This window comes from Dasypus novemcinctus, chromosome 21 (genome assembly GCF_030445035.2).
Source record: "Dasypus novemcinctus isolate mDasNov1 chromosome 21, mDasNov1.1.hap2, whole genome shotgun sequence".
In the NCBI taxonomy this organism is placed as follows: domain Eukaryota; kingdom Metazoa; phylum Chordata; class Mammalia; order Cingulata; family Dasypodidae; genus Dasypus; species Dasypus novemcinctus.
In genome coordinates, this window is record NC_080693.1 from 33,943,476 (window position 1) to 33,961,433 (window position 17,958).

A 17,958-nucleotide genomic window follows, 5' to 3' on the forward strand; every position below is an offset into this window, starting at 1 on the left:
AGTTCAGTAGTTGAGTGCCTGCTTCCCATGTGTGAGGTCCTGGGTTCAATCCCTGGTGCCTCTTAAAATAAATAAATAAAAACAACAAAGAATTTAGGAACAATGATCACCTTGGTTTCTTGGTATGATGGAAAACCCAGCCTCTTTAATACCTCCGCCCTTAGGCTTGGGTTGAAAGCTAATATATATTAAGCATTTACTTTTTTTTTTTAGGTACTCAGGGCTAGAAATTGAACCTGGGAGCTTGTATATATTTTGCTTTTTGTTTGTTTTTGTTTTTTTTAGGAAGCACTAGGAACCAAACCTAGGAAATTCTATGTGGGAAGCAGGCACTCAACCACTTGAGCCATATCTGCTCCCCAAGCATTTGCTTTTTGTTAGGCTTTTATACATATTATGTCGTAATACATATTATGTATATATATAATGTATTAATCCTTATGGCAGCCCTATGAGGTAAGTATCATTATCCCTATTTTATAGATAAGAAAATTGAGTTGCAGAGAGGTTGATAATTTGTCCAAAGTCACACACATTCTAAGTAGGGAATGGAGACTCAAAAAAGCCTTGTCACAATATCACTAGTAATTAGGGAAATGCAAATCAAAACTACAATGAAGTGCACAATTAAAAGAAATTTGATGGAGATGGGGGGGTGGGGAGTGGGGTATATGGGAACATCTTATGTTTTTTAATGTAATGTTTTGTGTCATCTATTAACTTTAAAAAAAGATAATTAAAAAATAAAAGAAAAAACCTCATAAGCAGAATGAAATGTGAAAAATGAAATTTCTGAGATTAACACAATTTTCTCTTTACAAAGTCTCCTTTGAGAAATAATCTTAGTTCTATGGATGTATTAAACATACTAAATAATAAAATTTCTATAAATGTGAAAAAAACTACAGTGAAGTATCATTTCACACGTATTAGACTGGTCATTATTAAAAAGTCAGAAAACTGTAAATGTTAGAGAGGATATAGAGAGACAGGAACGCTTATTCACTGTTCCTGGGAATGTAGAATGGTACAGCCCCTGTGGAGAACTGTTTGACAATTCCTAAGGAAGTTGAATATGGACTTGCCATGTGACCTGGCAGTACCACTACTGGATATATATCCAGAAGCACTGAGAGCAGAGACACAAACAGACACCTGCACACTGATATTCATAGTGGCTTTATTCATGATTGCCAAAAGCTGGAAACAACCCAGGTGTCCATCAACTGATGAATGGATAAACAAATTGTAGTGTAAACACACGATGGATTATTATGCAGAGGTAAGAAGAAATGAAATTGTGAAGCATATGAGAGCACTGATGAACCTGGAGGACATTATATTGAGTGAAGCAAGCCAGACACAAAAGGACAAATACTGTATGATTGCCTATTATGAGCTAAATTTACTGCATAAACTCATGGAGTTAATAATTAGAATATCGGTCACCAGAAAATAGAAGGAGGGTAGAGAATGGAAAGCTGAATATTAAACTGTGCGGAATTGTTTAAAAGGTTGTTTGTAAATCTTTGGAAATGAATGGAAATGGTTAAAGCATATCATAATGCTTGTAACTAGCAGTGCTATTGCATGAGTATGACAGTGGTTGAAAAGGAAAGTCTAAAGTCATGTATATTACTAGAAGGAAAGCTAAAAACTGTAACATGGGACTGTATAAACAGTAAAACCTCATATAAAACAGGAATATGGGTGATATTGCATATATGACTGTTTTTACAAAATATAAATACATGCATACTAGAGAGAAGGAAAAAGAATAGCAATTGTGTATACCAGGTGAAGCACAGAGAGATTGAGAGATGATGAGTTCCTTGTGAAAAGTTCCAGTCTGGTCTCAGCTGTGCTGTGGGGAGTGAAGAGCCTGTCTGTTTGGGGAATAAGAGGGGCAGAGAGCACCACCATGGTGATGGTAGCAGCAATTAGGGGAAAATCTCCCAGGACAAGAGATTACAAGGGCTGTGAGTCCAGCCATCCTTCCTCAGTGGTGGGACATCTGCCTTGAAGGATCATGTTTCTATTGTTTGTTGGTATTTAATTGTGAAAGCCCAAGTTGGTGATGGCATTGAGACTCTGACTGCTTTGGCAGAGGAGGAGCCCTGAGACCCCTATAGGGTAAGTATGGAGTCTTACCCTGCTGAGACCAGTGTCTATGGGCTTGTAGACTCTTGGATTAAGGCTTGGGGAGGAAGTTTGGCCACTTGACATCAAAGTAATTCTGGTCACACTTTCAATGTGGGGGTGGCTTTCCTTGCCTTCAGATCTGAGACCATTTCCCTGTAGTAACATCTATCCAAACTCCCTAGGAGGGGGGTCCTAGGGGAGTCATGGGGCACTCTACAGAAAGGCCAGGCAAGGTTGGCAGCAGTGTAGTGGGGAGCATGGATCCTTGAGAAGGTGGTCAGGTCATGGGTCTCCAATTAGAAGAGGCCAATTACTAGGGGTACCTTAGGCAGAAGTGACATAGGGTAGTGGGCTATTGATGTGCTACCATCTGAACAGCTGTCTGGGAGTGGTCACTGGAGTCAGTGCGTCTTCCACAGGGAAGAATGTCAGCAGCATTTACATGCAATGGTACAGCCTTAGGATTCCAGGCCTGCTAAACAAAGCTCCCAATGCTCCTACATAGCTGACTGCCTCAATCCAAAGGCAGGACTCAGCTGCCTGGAGTTCCATCAGAATATAAAATGACCCCTTCTATAACTGCACTATGATGCAATGAGGTGCCTTAAGAAAGTATGGGTATATCACCATCCCAATTCTATTTTGGCAAAATCATTGGTTTGGAAGGCCTAGTGATTTTGTCCAGCAGTCCCTCCCCATCCCAGGCAGAATCTACAGATATTGTTGGTGGCATTTTATGCTGGGTGAGGTCACTGAATATGGTCCTTACTTAAAGCTGGTAGGAAGCTTGGGTAAACTTTGAGGAGCAGATTTCCCTGCCAGAGGACTCCTCTCCTGTACAAACAGAAAGTTGCTCCAAGAATTCCCATCTCTTCCTCCAAGCAGGGAGCTTAGATTTCCTTACACAACTGCATCTGAAGGAGAAAGGGTGAGTGGTATCTGGGTGGCCCATGAACTTTCCTGATTGCTGCAGAGGTTGCGATGTTATCAAAGAAGTAATAAGGGGAGGGGAGCTTCTAGACTTGGCTGCCTGCTGAGTATGGCTCTGTTAACTGCAGTTGGAATTCCTGCCACCAGAGGGCACTGTTGGAAAGCAGAAAGTGTTGGGGAACTGTAAAACTGCTGTGGAATCAGCAAGGGTAGTTCAAGGTGGGGCAAGCAGAGAAGTAGAGGTTCTCATGAATCAGTCCAGAGCCATGGGGCTACAGTGGAAGCCTCATTTCAAATAGGAATTCTAATTTTTCCTCACATCATTCATGGTCCACATTAACTCACATTAACTTTTACTTGAATCTCATGCTCTCTCCTAATCTCTAATACTCCTGAACTTCTAAGAGTATATTGTCTCCCTAGGCCAGAAGAACTCTCATTCATTTGCCCCATTCCAGCTTTGCTGCTTCCTCATCCTATGTTTCATGCTTCTACTTCCACATATACCCTGAGGAGTGTGGGTATCTGCCCCTGGGTTGCATTTTCCTTCCTCCTATTCAATGACTCTCTCTGGTTTTGTGCCTCTCAGACAAAATATGTACCACAGAAGTCCAGAAACCCTTCTGACAGGGGACAGAGTCTCTGTAGGGAATGGGGAGAGGCTAAAGGAGAATTTTCCCAATTAATGATTGGTTTTTCATAAGTGAAAAAGAAGAAACAAATCTATTCCTTACTAGTCTACTCACACACAGCCCCAGGCCTCTGGTAAAATACACACCAGTGTGAGAACATGTGCTTGTGTATATATATATATATATATATATATATATATATATATTTACACTTATATGTGGCCTATTCTCTATGTCCAGATAATCTCATTGTCTTTCCCAAATCGGGAACCTTGTTGCTCTCAATTCTCACTGATTCTCCTTTACCAGAAAGAATACACTAGTAGTTTGTGTAGACTCATGATATATTATTTTCTTTGGTTCTTTATGGAAACTGTAAGCAACAATAGCCTTTTTGCTTAATGTAACACTCCCAAATCCTCACCAAAATCCCTATTCATTTTTGTTTTTTGAATGAATAAAACAAATAATGCACATGTAGTCAATAAGTGGGAGAGAAATGTACTTTGAATTTTCTTATGTATGGCATAAATAGTCACTTACAGGAATGGAGTAGATTATATACAGTGTCCCTCTTTTTAGACTTATGATCAGAACTATTTTCCCCTACAAACTAAATTTATGAACCACTTGCTTATTTTTAAAAAATCTCTGAATTGCAACTGTGGTGTATTGCTGTTGGTATAGATTTAAAGCATAAATGGACATTTACCTCTGATATATCCATTAATGAGCTTTAAATTAACTTCCATATGGCTAGCAGTTGGATCAAAGGTACAGATATTTTCCATCAATTCTCTGTTAACATGCTGTGAACAAAGAACAAAAGAAAAGTTATGGGAAAAGCAAGTGGAAGTATGAAGTCCAATTTACCAGTTTACATAATTCCATTTATATAAATTTTATCACAGGAAAAGCCAATCTATAGTCTTAGAAATCAGGATAATAGTCACCCTAGGTGTGTGTGTTCCAGGAGGGCAGGAGAGTATGATTGGGAGCGAGCAGAAAGGAGGGCTTTGGGGATGCTGCTAATGTACTTTTTTTTTTTTTTTAAGGAGGTACCAGTGATTGAACCTGGGACCTCATACATGGGAAGCAGGTGCTCAATTGCTGACCTACACCTGCTCCTTTTTTTTTTTTAAAGATTTATTTATTTATTTATTTACAAACACACACACACACACCCAGATGGTTCTCTTGTCTGTTTACTCATTGTTTGCTTGCCTTCTCCAGGAGTCACCAGGAATTGAACCCAGGAACTTTCACATGGGAGGCAAGTGCCCAATGGCCTGGGCCACATCTGCTCCCTGCAGGCTGTGGCATCTACTGGCTTATGACATCTGCTCACTTAGGCATTTGCATATTGAGGTGGGTGTAGTTCGTTGCTGCAGGTGTGATGTCTCCTTGTCTTCTTTTAGGAGGCACTGGAACTTGAACCTGGGACTTCCCGTGTGGTAGGCAGGTGCCTAACTGGTTGAGCCACATCCACTTCCCTGCTCCTTTTCTTGGTCTAGGTGCTTACATGGCTGTGTTCATTGTGTGAAAATTCTTGGATTTGTACACTTATGAGGTATGAAATTATAATTTGTACATTTAAATTTGTATAGGTTATTCTTCAAAAAAATGGTACTTTGAAAACCTTACCAGTTTATACTTCTCCCAATCCTTAAATAATTCCAACTCCGGATGAAAGAACAAGATAACCCCCATCAGAATATCATGCACTAGGCGTGTGTTGGCTTCCAAGTCCTGGGACTGGTCAATTAAATCTTCAGGAGCTTCTGGCTCTTCCAGAGGATTATAGTCATAGCACAACAGCGACACAAAATCCCTGAAGTCAAGCAGATTGATGCTTTCTTGCAGCTCCTGTAGCATGATTCGGAAGAAGATAATTCCTGCCCGTTGGACTTCCCCTACATTTTCAATCTCTGGAATAAAAGAGTGGCATCTCACATTGTTGTTCAGTCATTTATATTACTTTTTCTTAGGATTCTGAGCATTTTACTGTAAACAATTTTTTTTTCAGGATAAAAAGACATAGCCTATTGTTTTAAAAAATTTCTCTAGTTTCTCTAGTCATGAAACCAAAAGGCAGAAAATAGAATTATAACTGGTGACCTTCAAAGAAGAAAGCTTTGAGGAAAGAAGGAAACTTAGGTTTTGAAGTTAGACCTTGGTCTGAATACCTACTCTCCCCTTATTGCTTCTGTTTTCCCTCTGAATCTCTTCTTCTGTGAGAATGGGGCTGTTCTCTATTTCCCTGGTAAGCAGTGGAAATTAAATGAGATGATAGGGGAGCAGATGTGGCTCAAGCAATTGAGTGCCTGCTTCCCAAATGGGAGGTACTGGGTTCGGTTCCCAGTGCCTCCTTAAAAAAAGAAAAAGAAAAAAAGCCACCTCAGGGGAGCTGATGTGGCTCAGTGGTTGAGCACCGGCTTCCTTCATGTGAGGTGCCAGGTTCAATCCTCTGCCCCCAGTACCTCAAAGAAATTTAAATGAGATGATATATGTAAAAGTGCCTAGTCTCAGGCTTGACACATAGTTGATGCTCAAGAGACATGCGTTTACTGCTTTGTTTTTATTGCACCCAATGCAATGACCTTTCGGATTAATCTCACATCATGTTACTCTTATAATTCTATTCACTTGATTCCAGGTAGCTAAAGGTTTCCATGCCTCTCTCCCCCCACCCCCCAAGCTGGTTTTGTACTAAGTGTAGTCTACAGGATGTGGAATCACAAGAACTGGGTTCTGGTCTGGGTTCTGCCTCTAATTTGCCCTTGGACCTTGGATAAGTGTCTTTATCTGTAAGATGAAACGCATCCTTCATCACACTGTCAGGTCTGTGGATTCCCCAAGACCATTAAACCCATGAATCCAGAGTGGTGTCCTTATCCACAATACCTAAGACGTATTTCTTCTTTATCTCTCCAGAGAATTCACCCAGTATTTCATAGCATGCAGCTTGTACCACCTTCATCATTTTCTGTAGATCTTTATATTCTTGATACAACAACATCCTACTCCGGCCAATGTTCAAGTCGAGGACTCCCAGAGCCTTTCCTGTTATCTCACGAAGTGGGATTACTATATGGGTTTCTCCACAGGCAGAGGCCAAAATAACTTCTGAACTGTCCACACATTTAAAGAGGAAATCTCTGAAACCAAAACCAAATAAGCATAGGAACATAAAACATCAGTCTATTTGCAACATTTCACCCAAACATATTGAATCACTCTTGTGCCTACTACTCTTCAGTCAGCCCTTTTTGCTGTTTCACTGTGTGGAATGCTTCACTCCTTGATTTCACATGGCTATCTCCCTCACTTTACTCAGGTCTCTACTCAAATGTTACCTCCTCAGAGAAGCCTTCCCTGACCATGCAATCTAAAGTGGCAGCACCAAAATCACTCTCCATCAAGATACCCTGCTTTATTGTTTTCACTATACTTATACTCATCTGAAATTGTTCATTTTCTTTTTACTTCTTGTCCAATAAATAATGTTTGAATGCATGAAAGAATAGTGGGTATGTTAGATTGGGTTTCCTAGAAATGGCAGTTGAGACAGGGATGCTTGCGTAAGTAATTTATTAAGGGAGTGCTCTTAGGAAAAACCTGTAAGTGAATGAGGGAAGGGGGAGAAGCTAAGCAAGAATGTGATTTCAGATGAAGTCTGGCCTCAGCCTGATCCTAAGAGGAGCTCTGGGCAGTATATTGTGCCACAGAATCTGTCCCACCTTGCGGCTAGAGAGTGGGGCTTTTGTATTCTAGCATTTGTCAGTCATTGGGTCTAAGCTACTTTGGGTGTGTGTGTGTGTGTGGCTGGACAGTGTTAACATAACTCCCAGGCACAATGCTGGTGAGAGGCACTCCTCCAAAGAAAATTACTGTATTTGCAGTGGCTGTCAAGTGGATCTGGACAGGGTACCCACAGCATCTGCTTCTGTGAGGTAAATGAGATTTTCATAGGAATATAGTAGCAGCTTCTTTCTCTAGTGAAGCATAGACATGTCTCTTTTTATTTCTTTCCTACTTTTTTCCATCTACACTGACATTGAGATGCATTTCTTTGTGATATTTATAAAAATGTTGGTGCTCTGCATAGCCTCAAAAAGCACATTTACAGTTCATAATATCAACCTTAAAAATGATAGGTAAAATTACACTTTGCTATTCTCACTCCTCCATGCTGCTGTCTTTATGTTAGCCATAGTAATGATGCTTTCCAGGTATAATGATAAAGTCAATTGGCCAACAGACCAATTTAACTCGAGACAGCTAAGTTACACGATGGAATCCAAGGTTGAGTCTGGGTGTTACAGGGACTCCTGTAAAATTCTTGATCAGCACAAGGCATAATTATGTAAAAAAGAGCTTGAAACTAAATGAGCATTTTAGAGTGAGGCCAAACTAAAATTTAATTAATTTAATTGACTTAAATGTCAAATTAGCCTACTAGTTTGAAACTGGGTTACTACCTGCTCAACTACACTGACCTCTTAGGAAGCAATCTCTTTTGCAGTAAGTATGTTATCAGTTTAGATCTGTTTTGCGCCTGTCCACAGTTGAGTAGTGTCTCTTACATTCCACATGTGAGAGTCATTTCAAGTCATTAAAGAAAACATTCTCTGCACCCTCCTTACCTTTGCCCCTGCCTGTCTTCTTCTAATATAAAAATACACATTCACAAGCTAGACAACATTAACAGATAATCTCTGACAAGTGATTTGGGTGTATTTTTCATAATCATTTTGGGTTTTTGTTGAATTCCATGTTTACAAGAAAATCATAGAATATAAAACACAATTATACTTTTAAAAATACAATTTTAATATAAAAGACCAAGGGAATGTTTTTATTATAAAAGTATTTGGGGACAAAAGAGTTAATATGTCCTATGCAAATGAAGGTCTATGGGAATTTTTTTTAACTCAATCAGAATAATAACAGTGTGTATTATTGATAAGAGGCAGAAGCTGTAACTTTCAGACTTATCATCGCATCAGGGAATGTGTTCTGGCAGTCAAACAAAACAGATGTGTCTCATACCTGAAGATGCATGACTTCCTGAAGATGGTAGGGGGATTTGTGTGGACTTCTGTTAGACCCAGGTACCCTGTAACCATCATATTGCGTAAAATATAGTCTGAATCCTTGAAAAGAGGAAGAGAGTTCATTGTAGAGAGGATTAATTAGACTTCGTACTCTCAGTAAAGCTTTGGGGGGACAGATAAGTTGAAAAATTTTGGAAAAGTTGAGATGACCTCCAGCTTTTAGAACAGTGACATTTTACTTATTTAGTACCATTAAGGAACAGTGTGTTCCACAAAAAGAAAATTTCAAAAAATAAGATTGCTTTAAATGTACAAACTTATTTTTTATAATTGTGATAAAATAATACAGTATGTTGTCAATTCCCTCTCATCCCTCATTTTCCTAGTTGTTTTCATGTATTTATTGTTCCTCCAGATAGAGATTAGAATCATTTGGGTAAGTTTTTGAAAAAATCAAGTTGGAATTTTCTTGGAATTTTGTTGAAGTTATAATTTTCAGAAAAAAGTGATATCTACAAAAAGTGGTCTTCTTACGAAAAAAATCATGTGAAGCCTAAGGTAATGGGGTGTGGTAGTTTGAGGTCTTTTTGGACCCCAGAAAAGATCATGTCCTCAGAGCTAATCCATTCCTATGGGTGTGAACCTATTGTAGGTGGAAATTTTGATTAGAATACTTCAGTCAAGGACCTTTATTTAGGTTACTTCAGTAGGGCGTGACCTAGGGCAGGTCTTACTCTTTTTACAGAGTCCTTCATAAACGGAATTAATACAGAGAAAAAACACATAGGAGCTCAGAGAGGAAAGCACAGAAGCTGAGAGAGAAACCCAGAGATAGAACAGCCAGAAGCTGAAAGCAACAGAGCCCAGAGGAGAAGCCTTCCCTTATGACAGAGAAGTCTAGGATCACCACAGCAGGTCTTAGGGAGACGGCATCACCTCCATGTTGCCTTGATTTTGATATTGTTCTTGGCTTGGTACATTGCTTTTGGCAGTTTTTAGCAAACTGAAACATGGAGCAAAGTGGGAAAAATGTTCTGGACAGAGTAACAGAATTTTTGAAGGCCCTAAAGTGAGATGTGGAACATAAATTGTCATATTGTATTTTTCCTCGTCCTGATAATCTACCCCTCCTCTTCCCTCTCTTTCAAATAGAAAGTCTGTACCTACCTGTTCATTGCTGTCCTGGTTTGAGTATTTTGTGGACCCCAGAAAATTATGTTCTTAAGCTAACCTGTTACTACGCAAGCAAACCTATTTTATGTGGGACTTTTTGGTTAAAGGGATATTTTAGTTTTGTGGATTTTTTTTTTTTTTTTTAGGTACCAAGGATTTAACCCAGGACCTCGTACAAGTGAAGCAGGTGCTTGACCACTGAGCTACATCTGCTTCCCAATGAGAGTTCATTTTTTCATTTATTTATTTGTTTTTGTTTTTAGGAGGTACCAGAGATCAAATCCAGGACCTCAAACATGGGAAGCAGGCACCCAACCACTTGAGCTACATCCACTCCCCTGTTAAGGGACCTTTTGCTTAGCTCTCCTTTGATTAGATTGCTTTACTTAAGGGCTTTTGATTAGATTGTGGGGCCCAGGGTGAGTAATAATACTTTTATTTTTCTCTGAGAAAGAGAAAAGAGACCTGACATTTTATCCTGCCATATGAGAGAGGACTCAAGGATCACCTACAACTGCAGAAAGACAGAGAAACCCCTGAAAGGCAGAGAGAGGCCAGCGCTGGAATCAGCAGAGGAGTCCAGAGAGATGAGCCCTTATGTCTGATCACCCACAGTTGAGCGTAGGGAGAAAGTGAGCCTGTAAGGGAAAGCAGAGAGAGACTGGCAGACCTGACATTTTGTCTTGTCACATGGCAGGAGTCCAGGATCACTCTCAGCTACAATTCAGTGAGATGGCATCTCTCATGGTGCTTTAATTGGACATTTTCATAGCCTCAGAACAGTAAGATTTTCCCCTAATAAATCCCTTTTATAAGCCAACCCCTTTTTGGTATTTTGCTCATAGCAGCTTTAGCAAACTAAAACAATTGTCTAAGAAGAAGAATGTGATAAGGTGGAAACAGAAATACCTGGCTAATACCTAACTTTTGTCTTTTTAATGATGGTTTTCTAGATCTACTCTTTCTTTTTTTTTTTAAAGATTTGTTTTTATTTCTCTCCCCTTCCCAGCCCCACCCAGTTGTCTGTTCTCTGTGTCCATTCGCTGTTTGTTCTTCTGTGTCCACTTCTTTTCTTGTCAGCAGCACCGGGAATCTGTGTCTCTTTTTTTGTTGCATCATCTTGCTGTGTCAGCTCTCTGTGTGTGCAACTGCCAGTCCTGGGCAGGCTGAACTTTCTTTTGCACTGGGCAGCTTGCCTTATGGGGCACACTGTTTGTGTGTGGGGCTCCCCTATGCGGGGACACCCCTGCATGGCACGGTACTCCTTGCGTGCATCAGCACTGCACGTGGACCAGCTCCACATGGGTCAAGAAGGCCCTGGGTTTGAACCATGGACCTCCCATGTGGTAGGCGGATGCTCTATCTGTTGAGCCAAGTCTGCTTCTCTACTCTTTTTTTTTTTTTTTTTAAAGATTTATTTTTATTTATTTAATTCCCCTCCCCTTCCCCGGTTGTCTGTTTTCTGTGTCTTTTTGCTGCGTCTTGTTTCTTTGTCTGCTTGTTGTCGTCAGCAGCACGGGAAGTGTGGGCGGCGCCATTCCTCGGCAGGCTGCTCCCTCCTTCACGCTGGGCGGCTCTCCTTATGGGTGCACTCCTTGCGCGTGGGGCTCCCCTACGCGGGGGACACCCCTGTGTAGCACGGCACTCCTTGCGCGCATCAGCACTGCGCATGGGCCAGCTCCACACAGGTCAGGGAGGCCCAGGGCTTGAACCGCGGACCTCCCATGTGGTAGACGGACGCCCTAACCACTGGGCCAAAGTCCGTTTCCGTCTACTCTTTTTTAATACATATTTTTTCTTAGAGAAGTTGTGAGCTTGTAGAACAATCATGCATAATGTTCAGAACTCCCATACATCACCCTTCCACCAACACTTTACATTGCTGTGGAACATATGCTACAGAATATGAAAGAACATCATCAGACTATTACAACTAACTACGGTCCACAGCTTACATTTGGTATATTTTTCCATACACCCCCTATTATTAACAGCATGTATTAGTATTGTCCATTTGTATAGTTCAGGAGAGAAGACTCTCATATTTGTACTATTAACCACAGTCCATCTTCCACCATATGGTTCACTGTGTTATACAATGTCTTGTACAATTTGTCCAAAGTGTATACTCAGTGACTCTTACTTTCATTACAGAGCTGTGTAGTCAGTAAATTTTTGAATGTTTTCCTTAGTCCAAAGAAAAAAATCCCATACCCACTATTACTGACCCTTTGTGTTGATATAGTACCTTCTTTGAAATTGATGCAAGACCTGCCATAACCCACTGAATGGACTGGGAGAGAGTGTAAACTACAACATAAACTATAATCGATGTGTGAAAAAAATAGAAAAGAAAAAGATTGTTTAGGCAACTCTCTGAGCCAGTTTCCTGTTAAGGATATGAAGTACTTGGCACAGCTCTTGTCTCCAACATCCACTCAAAAAATAAATTATATTCTAAGGAAAAAAAAAAAGAAATTGATGCAAGAATATTACAATATTGTTGTTAACTAGAGTCTATAAGTTACGTTAGTTGTATTTTCCCCATACATCACCATAGTCTTACCACCTTGTAATAGTGACATACATTTGTCTATCAGTCTCTGCCTTCTCCTCCAGGCTCTATTGCTTTCAGCTTCTGGCTGCTCCTTCTGTGCCTTTCTCTGTCCGCTTCTAGGAGTTCCTCTCTTAGTTCCTGGGTCTTTTCTCTCTGTTTCTGTGGCCTCTTCTTTCCATATTAATCCCATTTATAAAGAACTCCAGTAAGAGGATTAAGATCCACCCTGGATCACTACTGAAGTAATCTAATCAAAGACCCTTAACTGAAGCAATCTAATCAAAAGTTCCACCTGCAAAAGGTTCACAGTCACAGGAATGGATTCACTCTAAGGACATGATCTTTTCTGGAGCACATACAGTCTCAAACTACCACAGTGTCCTAGATGTTGCCTCCCTTAAGGCCCCAACCCAGCACTTATGGGTGAGGGAGGTGGGGGAGGCACACACCAGCTGCACTGAATCCTCTCCAGAACCACTGTGCATCAGCCTGGTGTCTGCTCTTGTTGGCCAAGGCCTTGTCAGCCTGGCCCAGTTGCTGTGGGAGGGAAGTAGGCACTTGGCAGCAAAGAAGAAAAGGAAGAAGCTGGGAGGGCAGGGAAGTAGCACCAGTAGAAGGCTAGCCAGTGACAACCAAGGCCAGGCACCACACAAAAATTTGGTTAGCCTTCTTGAAAGGAAGTCCTGTTTCCATCCATTCTCTTCATATGGAAAATCACAACACTGAAGTTTAGTGTAAAAAAGTGAAGCAAACACTCACCAAGAATTCATCATACTATAATTAGGGAGTCATTTTTAGACAGGTGTGATATAATTGTGTCCTCCAAAAACAGCAGTGCCCATCCCTTCCCACTGCAACCCATATGATTCTGGTGAGAGCTGCCAGTTTCTAGAAATTCCCAACCCTCGCCTGGGGGCATAACTCAAGAGGGTCAAAAAGAGTTTTCCATCCCCTTGGATTTTTGAAATTACTCAGGAAGGAAAGATTCTTTTCCTTTCCAGGTACTAAATATCTGGCTTGCCCTGTGAACAAAACCAATGTACAGAGGGAAGCAAAGATGAGAACCCAGATGGCATCAGATCCTGGGATTTGGTTATCCTGAAAGCCAGCTTGATGCTTGCCCTTTCTTCATATGGGTCATGAATATCTCTCTTTTGCCTAAGGCAGTCTGAGGTGGAGTCCTGTTACTTACAACTAAAGTCTTGAGTTGGGGTCATGGGAAGTACATCCCCTGTAAAGCCCAATATCGAACGGAATATAGTTGCAAGACAATAACATCTACGGATTCTGTTACTATGCAATATATATAACACCACCCAGTCTTGCCTACCTGGACTGGGCCAGGCTCAACAAAGTATGTAGTGATGATGCGGATGCTGGATGTGACACCATACAGCCAGCCGATGCCTGTGATCACAACATGCAGAATGTGCTCCCGGCTGTGGACATAGTGATAGGCAGTGCTAAAGACATTGGCAACACCCTGTAGACACAGATAATAAAAATTGGTTTTTCTTTAAACCCAATTCAGAGTGAGTGTTGATGTGTGCTAATGAGGAGGCAGAAATTATATTTTCAGATCTATCATTGCATCAGAGCAGTGTGTTCTGGCAATTTTTTTTAAGATAAAATAATTCGTGAATTCATCAATTAGGTTATCTTTTTTTTGAGGGAATGGTATCTTCTTTTTTCATTTATAAATTTAATTGAAGTATATCATTCATACATGAACATACATAAATAATAAGTGTATAGTTAAAGTTGTGAACTTACAGAATAAACATGCATATCATCACACAGGGCTCCCATACTTCATTCTACTAACACCTTGCATTGTTGTGAAACATTTGTTACAAACTATGAAAGAGCTGGTGTGCCAGCTCACCATAAGGGCCAGGAGGCCTTGGGTTCGAACCCTGGACCTCCTATATGGTAGGGAGATGCTCTATCAGTTGAGCGCATCCGCTTCCCATTTTTTTGGTAATATTTTAAATCCTCTAATTAGTCTAGGCCATATAAATTTTGTAGAGCATCTCCAAAACTGCTTTTTTTTTTTTTAAAGAAAAACGAAATTGGAGTAATCACACTACCTGACTTTAAAACATACTACAAAGCTGCAGTGGTCAAAACTGCATGGTATTGGCACAAGGATAGACATACTGACTAATGGAACAGAACTGAGAGTTCTGATATAAATTCTCGCATAGAAGGTCAACTGAGGGAAGTGGATATGGCCCAATGGATAGGGCATCCGCCTACCACATGGGAGGTCCAAGGTTCAAACCCAGGGCCTCCTGACCATGTGATAAGCTGACCCATGCACAGCGCTGATGTGCTCAAGGAGTGTCGTGCCATGCAGGGGTGTCCCCCATGTAGAGGAGCCCCACGCTCAAGGAGTGTACTCTGTAAGGAGAGCTGCCCAGCGCAAAAAATGTGCAACCTGCCCAGAAATGGTGCTGCACACACGCAGAGTTGACGTAGCAAGATGATGCAACAAAATGAGACACAGATTCTGGGTGCTGCTGACAAGAATAGAAGCGGACACAGAAGAACACACAGCGAATGAACACAGAGAGCAGACAACTGGGGGGGGGTGGGGCGGGGAAGGGGAGAGAAATAAATAAAAAAGAAATCTTTAAAAAAAATAGGGTCAACTGATATTCGACAAGGTCACAAAGTTCACTGAACTGGGAGAGAATGGCCTTTCCAACAAATGGTAGTTGGAGAACTGGATATCCATATCCAAAAGAATGAGAGAGGATCACCATCTCACACCCTATACAAAAATTAATGCAAGATGGATCAAAGATCTAAATATAAGAGCCAAGACCATAAAGCTCCTAGAAGGTAATGTAGGGAAGCATCTATGAGATCTTGTAGTAGGAAATGGTTTCATTAGCTTTACACCCAAAGTATGAGCAATGAAAGAAAAAATAGATAAATGGGACCTCCTCAAAATTAAAAACTTTGTGCTTCAAAGGAGTTTGTCAAGAAAGTGAAAAGGCAGCCTATGAAGTGGGAGAAAATATTTGGTAACCATCTGATACTGTATTAGTCAGCCAAAGGGGTGCTGTGCAAAGTACTAGAAATCTGCTGGCTTTTATAAAGGGTATTTATTTGGGGTAAAATCTTAGTTACACGGCCCTAAAGAGTCCAACTCAAGGCTGCTTTCTCACCAAAGTCTGTTGCCACATGTTGAAGCAAGATGGCAGGCAGCATCTGCCTGATCTCTTGGGTCTTCTCAGATGCTCAACTGCTCTGTTCTCTTTGGCTGCAAACTATCAGGCAAATGGCTCGTCTCTCTTCCTAGGGCTTTAGCTGTCTGAGCCTTCTCCTTTCTGTCATGTGGCAGGACTGAAATAACCAAGTTCTCTCCTCTTCTGTGTCTTCTTGAGTGAGTGTCCTTTTATATAGGCCTACCAAGGGGGCAGGGACTTAACCTGAGTTACACCTTATTGATGTGGTCAAATCAAACCCTTAATCTTAACATGTAATTTAATCAAAGACATCTCAGGTGAATTTAACACAATCAAAGGGTATCACACCCAGAGGAATAGATTAGTTTACAAACATAATCTCTCTTTTTGGGGTTCATAAATAATCTCGAACTGCCACACCATCTATCCATCAAGGGCCTAATATCCAGCATATATAAAGAAATCCTACATCTTTAAAATAAAAAGACAAACAACCCATTTAAAAGTTGGGCAAGAGATTTGAATAGACACATTTCCTAAAAAGAAATACAAATGACTAAAGAGCACATGAAAAGATGGTAAACATCACTAGTTACTAGGGAAATACAAATCAAAACTACAGTGAGATATCATCTTACACCTATTAGACTGGCAGCTATTGAAAAAACAGAGGACTACAAGTGTTGGAGAGGATGTGGAGGAATGGGACTCCTCATCTACTGCTGGTGGAAATGTAGAATGGTGTAGCCATTGTGGACGACAGTTTAGTGGTTCCTTAGGAAGCTAACTACAGAACTCATATGATCCAGCAATCCCACTGCTGGGTATATATCCAGAAGAATTGAAAGCAGGGACACAAACAGATATATGCACACCAATGTCCATAGCAGCATTATTCACTATTGCTGAAAGTTAGAAGCAACTGAAATGTCCATCAACAGATGAATGGATAAGGAAACTCTGGTACTGACATACAATGGAATATTCCTCAGCTGTAAGAAGGAATGTAGTTGCTGCTCCCCTGTGGTCCCTAGGGGAGCAGCGACAGTCTCCCAGGTGCAGCGGCGGGGACCGGGAGGGAGTGAGGGTTCAACAGTGAGCCCCTGACACTAATGACTATGCTTGTGAGCTGATAAGCCTAAAATAAGAACAAGGCCTAGAGCAGCATTGTGCCTGGGAATTTCCTCTTGTCAGCCTTCATGTTACTCAAATGTGGCCAGTCTCAAAGCCAAACTCAGCATGTAAATGCAATGCCTTCCCCCCAGCGTGGGACATGACACCTGGGGATGAGCCTCTCTGGCACCGAGGGACCACTATCAACTACCAACTGATGATGCAACTGGAAAATGACCTTATACGGAAGGTTCAATGCGGATCAGCAGAATATCCCTGTCTACATAAAATAACATGACTTTAAAATGCTGTTTGACCTAATGTAAGGGGGAAATGGAAAGGAGAAATGAGTTTATATGGCTACGAGTCTCTAAAAAAGAGTCTGGAGGCTGGCAGAAGGATTGCCCTTATGCACAACTGAGCAGAGTCTGAGAGATAGATAAAGCAGATACAACCCCCAGGTATTGGTTCCTTTGAGGGCTAAAGAGACCCATGGGAGTTATGGTCATGGCCGATGGGGTTAACTACCAGGTCAGATGGCCCCTCTTTGGAAATGGTGTTTATATGTGATGAATCTGGACTCAGATGGGATCTCTCTTCATAAGACTTTCATGCTAATGTGCTGGAGGTGCAGTTAGTGTTGGGGTTTAAGATATATTTAGGGGATTTGAATCTCTGGACTGACAATGTGATAGCCAGGTCCTGAGCCTCAACAGACTCCAGCACCTACAATCTGATTTATTGGACTTACCACACTCAGCTAAGATGGAGTTGAAGAAGGACAACCACCACACCATGGAGCCTAGAGTGATTACAACTGAAAGTGGGAGGATTGCATCCAGCATCCATGTGGGATCTGAGCCTCCTCTTGACATAGAGGTGCAATGGACACAACCAATCCAATATCCACATAGAAGAGGTGGCATTGGATTGGGAAAAGTGGACATGGTGGCTGATGGGTATGGGGAGAGGCAGGAAGAGATGAGAGGTGGGGGCGTCTTTGGGACATGGAGATGCCCTGGATGGTGCTTCAGGGGCAATCACCGGACATTGTAGATCCTCCCAGGGCCCACTAGATGGAATGGAGGAGAGTGTGGGCCATGATGTGGACCGTTGACCATGAGGTGCAGAGGTGCCCAGAGATGTACTTACCAAAC

The 17,958-nt window shown here is 41.3% G+C and overlaps 1 protein-coding gene across 4 annotated transcripts in view; it reads right to left on the minus strand.

Annotated features, from left to right (window-relative positions):
• The window catches only part of EFCAB5 (EF-hand calcium binding domain 5), a 277,520-nt gene that overhangs the window by 11,481 nt on the left and 248,081 nt on the right, over positions 1-17,958 (minus strand). For 3 of the 4 annotated variants that reach the window (XM_071210465.1, XM_058283113.1, XM_058283110.2), the window contains 5 exons: positions 13,822-13,974; positions 8,757-8,860; positions 6,609-6,862; positions 5,349-5,632; positions 4,417-4,513 (listed from right to left, as the gene is read on the minus strand). In XM_071210465.1, the coding sequence (XP_071066566.1) occupies positions 4,417-4,513; positions 5,349-5,632; positions 6,609-6,862; positions 8,757-8,860; positions 13,822-13,974 (892 nt within the window). The remainder of the gene's footprint in view (positions 1-4,416; positions 4,514-5,348; positions 5,633-6,608; positions 6,863-8,756; positions 8,861-13,821; positions 13,975-17,958) is intronic. The other variant, XM_058283114.2, reaches the window with a different exon arrangement.